The sequence below is a fragment of the Macrobrachium nipponense genome, chromosome 31 (genome assembly GCF_015104395.2).
Source record: "Macrobrachium nipponense isolate FS-2020 chromosome 31, ASM1510439v2, whole genome shotgun sequence".
In the NCBI taxonomy this organism is placed as follows: Eukaryota; Metazoa; Arthropoda; class Malacostraca; order Decapoda; family Palaemonidae; genus Macrobrachium; species Macrobrachium nipponense.
Genome location: NC_061093.1, coordinates 27,120,880 through 27,128,891, shown reverse-complemented (window position 1 = coordinate 27,128,891; position 8,012 = coordinate 27,120,880). Strand labels below are relative to the sequence as shown.

Below are 8,012 nucleotides of genomic sequence, written 5' to 3'. Positions count from 1 at the left end.
GGAAAGGGGGAAAATGAAATAATGAATGTAGATTATAGAATGAGGTAGAATAGAACCAGTTGATTCACATTGGTATTTGGGAGTAAACAATGGAAAATGGTAGGATGTGGTATTTGTGAGTAAACATAGTGGAAAATGGTAGGATGCGGGAGACAAGAGTCTCAAAATAGGTAAAGGAAGGTAGTAGGTAGTAGGGTGTAAGCAAAATATTGAGGCGTGACTTCGAATTCTGTAGGACTCACAATGGAAAAGAAGTAGGATGTGGGTGTTGAGTAGGAACAAAAGAAAATGTCATGTACTTATTGAACTAAACTTCTTGTGTATTTAGAACTAACAGGGTGAGAAATGTGGAGAGGCATAGAAGTGGGAAAGTGTTAACATAGGTAAGAGGATAGAAACTTTTCCTGTGGTTTAGTTAAGGTAGAAGTAAACTGAGGAAAATAGGTAGGTGGAAACGTAAAATTCGCAGGTGTTAGGAGGAAGCTGGAGATGAAGACCTGGACTTTTTAGACATTGTGTTTGCAGGAATTTCTGGAAAGTGGGACCCTAATATCAAGCATCAACACAGGATTCATTCACAATTTGGTTAGTAAACTGGGGGAGTATGAATGTGACAATGACCCTTGTGTTTTATCTCTTTGAGCCATCCCATTATAAGGGGAAACGGCTTAACATTATGTATATACATATACATACATTTTTTTATTATAGGATCCGATTAATTTAGTCATGCATAACCTTATCAGTCAAGTGTACTCAATTTTCATTTTTTTTTTCTTCAAAGATTTATTTCCTTCTGCTTCCTGTGCATGTGTGAGTTTGTGATATATATATAGTATATAATATATATATATATATATATATATATATATATATATGATATATATATTATATATATCTGTGTGTGTGTGTGTTTTCTGTTTCACAGTGTATGTATGTAAATCCCAGTACACAAGCAGTATAAAAACATTATCATAAGTATTGTATTATTAAAAGTTCACACACTGTAATAATTAAGGATGAACAGAAACAAGCAATAAATTATCCTTTTATTTTGTCATTACCAGTCAATATGTATAATGTCACACTGAATACATTCTTATGAAAATAGTAGTATGTATCACGAAACGCATGAAAGATATTTAAGTCTATGTAACAATCCGAAACAGTTAGTGCTCTGAGATGTTTAAACATTAGTACTTTACGCAGAATACATTCATTATCTACAGTCCTAAGATGAGTGTTTGTTTATCTTAAATGTTCTGAATTGGTTTAAAAAACTGATACCAAAATTCAGAAACAGCGTATTATGCCAGCTTTTGTCTTGAGTTGTTATTAAGCAAATATAACCCCAGTGGTTTCTCCACATTGCTGTATTGATGAAATTACTTGAAAGAAGATTATTCGATGTGTCTTTAAAACTTACTTACATTATTTCAAAATGGATCAATATCATTTCTGAAGTGACTGCATTTAAGCTCTAAGCCCCAAGTATAGCATTGTCCATCGTTACCCTAAATTCGAACATGAATTGAAAAATTGAACATTTTCCTAAAAAGCATTCTTGGTTTGACACTCCTGGACATAACCAATAACCTGTCGAAATATTGAGGTCGTGCATTTAAAGACTTTAGCTCAGGTGTTCCATTCTTTTAAACCTTTAAACCCTATTTCCTGGAACGTTACTGTTGTCTTCTTGTTTTGTTGCCGTTTAGCTTTGAGAAATTACGGTTAGGCCTATTACTGACTAGAAATGCCGTTTTATCTTATTGGTGGTAAACCCAGTGTAATTTCTGATTTCTACATCCATGCTGTCGATAAAGAACCGTAATCACAAGTCCAGGAACAACTAAAAAGGACAAACTCTTGATCATATCAATCAATATACATCACAAATTGTAAGAACTTTTTGCTTGTTAGGTAATATCTTTAGTACTCTGATGATAGATATTACTCTACTGAAACATAGTATATAATTGTATAAAGGCACTGATTTATTTAAGGATTTCCCTCGGCAAAAATATGACTAGAGGACAAGTGAAAAGGAACAAACAGATAGGTTGGTCAGTGGTAATTAGGGAAATGAAGGTCGAGGTCAAAACTTTTATGAGTTATTTACTTTTAAAGTAGATAAAAATTCTTTCAAGTTAGATATGCCTCCAATCCCCCAGATCTTGAAATGTGTTTTATTAGGAAAAAATAAATAGAACTTCAAAACTGGACAGGGGTGTTCCAATGTGTAAATACAATCCGGAAGGACATTCCCGAAAAATTTTACGATCGATGGCCCCCACTTCTGTCCTGCAACTGAGACCTTGTTTCTCGACTCATGTCGTCACTTCTCCATCACGTTCACTTTCATTGACGTTACTGTTGCTACTGCTGCCTTATATGTGTGACGTTTTCAAATGATGAAAGTCGTGACTTTCTTTAACGAGGTCGGAAACCAGGCCAAGTCGTCAGCGTATGATTCACGTATACAAGAAATTAAAAGAAATAGAAATCTTATTTTTCCGGTTTCGCTGGAAATCCTTAAGTTATTTATATTTTCTCAAGAGGAAAAAATTATTTACTCCCTCTTTTCGGGAAGACTGTTGAATGAGTAATTTGTAGTAAGAGACCTTGGCCTCTACAACTTTTTTTTTTTTTTTTTTTTTTTTTTTTTTTTGCGCTAAGACTAACTCAAAACGACGATGAAACAGAAGGGACGCGGTTGTGTTATTGTGCATCATTTCTGCTTTCAGTATAAAATGCAGTCGGTTTTAAGACGATTAATGAAAGGTCTCAAGTGAAAGGGAAGTACCCTAATTAAATGTAAATTCAGTAACTTCTGATTAACAAAACGGTCGCTATAGGAAGAACGAACATAAATAGATGGATAGAGACAAGGGCAAAACCTTTTGAATTAATAACGTACAACTTACCGACATATACTTCAACAGCACTATTACCTCCAGCAGTGCGGAATATTTGTTATAATTTTACAAGAACAGATTACCATTTGCAAAAGGATAATAAAGGAAATCCTAGTCGGAGGGGAGGGGCGGCGAGCGCTATTTTAGGAATGGAACGTGAGCCATGGGGTCATCGGCTATGAAGTTTGCGATCTCCTGCGCAAGCACAGTTCCTTCCTCGATGTCAGTGCATGGTCGACACATGCAGTCTACTGGAGCTCGGGTGAGAACCTGGCAGTAAGAGAATTACAAAGTGAGACATAAAGTTCAGTCAGTGAGAGATGTATATGTTCTATGTTGCTGGGAACGTATAGGTATCACAAATTAACAAATCAGCTTCATTTCGTCAACTTGGCTAAATCCTTATGCATCTAGTTTATGTATGTGTGACAGGTGTCTGCAGAGCCATGGTAACTACTTATTCAACACCAGCTGAAATATTTATTGACATGGCCATCTAAGCCTTCTTCCTTCAATTGAGCCAATATAAATTTATCTAAAGTGACTCCCTCCCAGGCAATCAGATTACAGTTCGAGCTCTTCCAGCTGATCCTTTAATTACAAATTCAAGTGTTTGGTCTCAAATATATGCTTTAATTGCTGAAGTCCGGGAGTTCCAATAAAAAAGATAAATTTCTGCCAGTGCCATGTAGATAAGTTGGGTAACTTTCCTTGTTATTTTATGAAGACTGTTAATAATTTTATCTCTCTTGATTATTGATCTAGTATTTGCGCCTAACTGAGAAAGTGTTTCACAGTTCATTTGAGGTAGTAAAATTTCGGCTTTTCCCCGCTTATTTGTCGAGAAAGGATTGCGTTAATTTACCCAACCTTGGTATGGTAATCCCAACGTACCATGTTGTGTAGCCTGATAATTAATTAAAGCATTACTGGGATTTTTCTGGCGTCACAGCTACTAAATCACTGACGCAAATATATAGCTTAATTCATCACAAAAACGCAGTAATTATATAGATTATGAAACGAATTGGAAACTTTAATGCCTTTAAAGGAAATAAGAACAGTAATAACAACTTCCCTTACTAAAGTGACTATGTGCTTGAAAAGGCCTGACTAACCTTTCTGCGTTTTGGGTCACCAACTCTTGCTTTGGGACAGTTGAGGGTCACCGTAGCTTCTCTTTCTCCTGATTCTTGACAACACATGCAGGATCTTTCCGTCTGCCAGATTTTACTGCCGGAAACCTGCAATAAAGGTTCATTATTATTGTAGTAAATAAGTGTCTGCATTTTTTTTTCTATTTCTGTCATATCACGGCAGAGTTAAAAAGAGTTCGTTAACTTTGTCTCTTGGGGACGAAAAAATTTGTGCGCGCACACACACACACACTGTTCACCAGATACTGTACAAATACTGTAATGCAAGGGACTTTAGCATTTTCCTATGCGACATACTCATTTAAGCAACACTACTGGTAAAAGTTTACTTTTGTTGCCTTTCCATTCTTTCGTGTCCGATTATTACAAGTAGATAATTAAGGTTACTAGTTATTAACTGTGCTGAACCAGCCTAAGCAGTTAAGTACTATAATTGTTGTTTGATAAAATGTGAAGGGGTAAGGTGGGCTACAATACCCAGGAGTACTTAGTATGATTCGTTACTAGGCAAAATTATTTCAGAATTTCATTAATATAATAGAAAACGCACCGAATAACAATATCAATGATGTGGAATTTATAAACATATCTAGGTTATCATAACAACAATAACTAATGTACAATTTCTTTACCTGAACGTAGGATGTGCATCTTCCCTGGCAAGCAAAGGATGGGATGGGCTTTGAGTTGCATCCAGGATACGAGAGAATGTGGATGACGGGCGTCAGGGAACATTCGTCCCCTCTGGTGACGCCTGACATCAGGGTCCAAGTGAAAAACAAGAGAAGGCTGACGGCGCTCGTCATTGTTGCTGACATTTTCTCGCTGACGTCTGGTTTTCAGGTCACTGGCTCAGACGGTTAGGTGGTTGTCTGAAGAAATGAGTTAAATGTGAGTATTCGAAATGGTGTTTTTCTGTATTCTGTCATTTAGAAAGACCGTATTCCTCACAGATTTGCGTTTATTATAAAGGAACCTACAGAGCCCTGTGTGAACTGTATACAGAATAGAATAAGTATTGTATGTATACAGAATAGAATAAGTCTCATTACCGCAGTTTTGTAGCCTAAAACTCATAACACTAAAATTTCATTTGTTTGTTTCATATATACATAATGTTTTAAGTACTTTAATTTCAATTTATTTTATTTTCTTTCAAGCCTGAAAAATTCGTTTTTATATACATGGTATTCGTTGTGCAAATTTCGTAAAGTATTTAACAGGCCTAGTTAAGCGACGTGATCCTGCATTTAGTATATTACTGCCTTTTGAGAATCACTGATGCAACAACTGATTCTCTCTCTCTCTCTCTCTCTCTCTCTCTCTCTCTCTCTCTCTCTCTCTCTCTCTCCAATGCATTACTTGTGAGCTGAAGATGCAGACGTCTTTTGTCCGGCTTATTTTTCCAAATCTTACCACCTTTCCTACGTCACCAAAACTCTAACCCCAACACTACGAGAACAAGTCCAGTGAATCACTCATTATTTTTTTAATTTAAAATCGATTCAGATTTCAAGTATATTTAGGTCTTTATGCTTCCAGTAAAAGCTAATAAAGGGAGGTTTATATACGGGAATACCAACTCATAGAACTGGCTTATTTACGCTGTATACTTTTCTCTGTAGTCGTATATTTACATATATGCAAGTGTAATTTTTGTATGTTTGTCTCCGTGTTCATAAAACTAATGAAAGAAAGCGTTTCTCCGGTATATATCTCTACTGCAGGATTTCCCGAAACAGAAAATGACACCTTACTAACCTGTTACGTAATGAATAAAAATACAAAATCAGCTCAAGGAAAACAGGGGTATAAATTATGTAGTGGAGTGAATGGAAACACAGCAGATCATTCCCCTAGAGTAATGACCCAAAGGAACTCACTTTTAGAACCCAACTGCTACGGGAATGCCTCTGGCACTGAGGAACGAAGGGCGTCAGCAGTGCTTTTTATAGAAAAAGAACTCTTGCCCCGCCCCCGTCCTCCTCTGCTTTGGCCCTCATTCCAGGGACGTGCTACCGTCAGCACTCCCCTCCCCCCGCCCCCGTCTCCATGGAATGACCGTTGTTATTTACAGAGAAATCGGTTTTCCTTCCGATTTTGTATGCCTATTTATCATTCAGTGAATTTATTTTCTATTTACTGATTGACTGTGATGCTTTCTTCATTTGGTGTTGTTTTTCCACAATGAAAACTTGACATTTTCGTTATGAAAACCATTTATTGGTATTAAGTGTCATTATTTCAATTGTGAAGTTTCGAGTGGTGCACCACTATCTCTCGTTATCGATGGACATAAGCATATCATCTTTATACGTGCATACATATCTATAGAATGATCTATCCGTATTTTTTCCTTTTTCATTGAATCCCACATAGATAGATTCATAGAGCCACCGTCCAAAGACCTTTTCTGGAGTGGCACTTGCTGATATCACCGCTTGTTCTCTCCTTCAGTTGGAGGAGAGAGTTTAAAGACTGAAGTGGATGCATGAATAGTCAAATAAACAAATAGGTGAATAAATAAATCATGTCAATAACCCATTCATGATTCACCTTATGACGGATTTCCTCTCCCCTGGACGCTAATGGCCGACTCTCATTTAACGACAGGCATCCCGCTGACTCTGAGTTCATTCCACCCTAATTAAAAGTTTTCCCTCCACCATTTGCAACGCATTTAGCTGTTATAGTTCGTTGTCGGCTTATTTAAAGTAGGCTCTTCTTATATTAATTTAATATGCGAGTAAAGAATTTTGGAATTCACTTAAGGAACAGTTTTTATCGAGGTTTCCTGTTTTCCTGACTTGAAAATGTCATCCAAATTGGAAACGTAGTCTTTTCTAACGACGCGAGTATCTGGGAGTCGAGATAAAAGTGTGAAGAATTTTCTCAAGATTTGTTTTTGGAAGCATTTTGTGTAAGCTACATTTGAAGAATAATTCAGTGAGATTGCCTGAAGAACATTCAAATGGAGACCCTTAGACTTGATATGTATTAAGGACTGCGTTCTTACATGACTGTATTACTTTTCCAGTTTGGTTTACTCCAAAGTTTAGTTAAGTGAATCCACGAATGCTTAATAATCAACGTCTTTGAATTTTCATGACTATTTAGGCTACATGAATAAAAAAAGAAGCATTTGTCTTTTCAGAGCAAAATATCCTGTTTGTTGGTTTTTCTTCTGAAAGTACTATTCTTTAATGTGGCATTTTTGTATTCTGTTCCTTCCACTTCCCAGGCTTCGTCAACTATTTCAAGTTACTTGCAATTGTTCTCAGTGGACAGTACATAACTGTATAATTTACTAGTTACTATACAAAACACAGTTTTGCCAATGTTTTAATATCTTTCTAGGACGGGACTTTATATTTAACTGATATCATTTGGTCAGTCAATTAAAATGTGAAACTAGCAATGTCAACCAATAAATTCATTGTATGTTAGCAGCCAAGATTTCTTATTATTTATAACTAGTTTACATGCAGTCTTAATAATTCATTTGTTCATGCCACTTACCTGACAGATATATATAGCTGTATTTTCTGACGTCCGACAGAAATTTCAAAAACTCGCGGCACACGCAGTGGGGGCGGCCAGGTGGTAGTACCCATTCCCGCCGCTGGGAGGCGGATATCAGGAACCATTCCCATTTTCTATTCATATTTTTTCTGTCGCCGGTCGGTAAAACATCTGTTTACAGACCTCTGCTCAGGATTTTTTGGAAATTGACTCGCTTTAAGTATCTGATTGATTTTTTTGGTATTGAATTGGATTGTTGAATGGCATGCGTGATAGTGGACCGTTTTTTGATTTTGGATTGACTTTTCTATATAAGATATGTCTGGATCAAGTGTTGTGAGTTTCAGAGTGTGTGAGGGCTGATTGTAAGGTGAGGCTACCGAAAGCATCGGTAGACCCCCACAGTATGTATGAGTTG

At 36.6% G+C, this 8,012-nt stretch overlaps 1 protein-coding gene across 1 annotated transcript; it reads right to left on the bottom strand.

Annotated features, from left to right (window-relative positions):
* Positions 1 to 1,036: 1,036 nt before the first annotated feature.
* LOC135206709 (bursicon-like) lies at positions 1,037 to 5,996 on the bottom strand. The gene is made up of 4 exons (XM_064238159.1): positions 5,956 to 5,996; positions 4,705 to 4,944; positions 4,034 to 4,159; positions 1,037 to 3,185 (listed from the first exon to the last, which is right to left on the bottom strand). Exons 2-4 carry the CDS (start codon positions 4,888 to 4,890, stop codon positions 3,054 to 3,056), a joined length of 444 nt encoding a protein of 147 aa, XP_064094229.1. The 5' UTR covers positions 4,891 to 4,944; positions 5,956 to 5,996; the 3' UTR covers positions 1,037 to 3,053.
* Between the last annotated feature and the right edge of the window lie 2,016 nt (positions 5,997 to 8,012).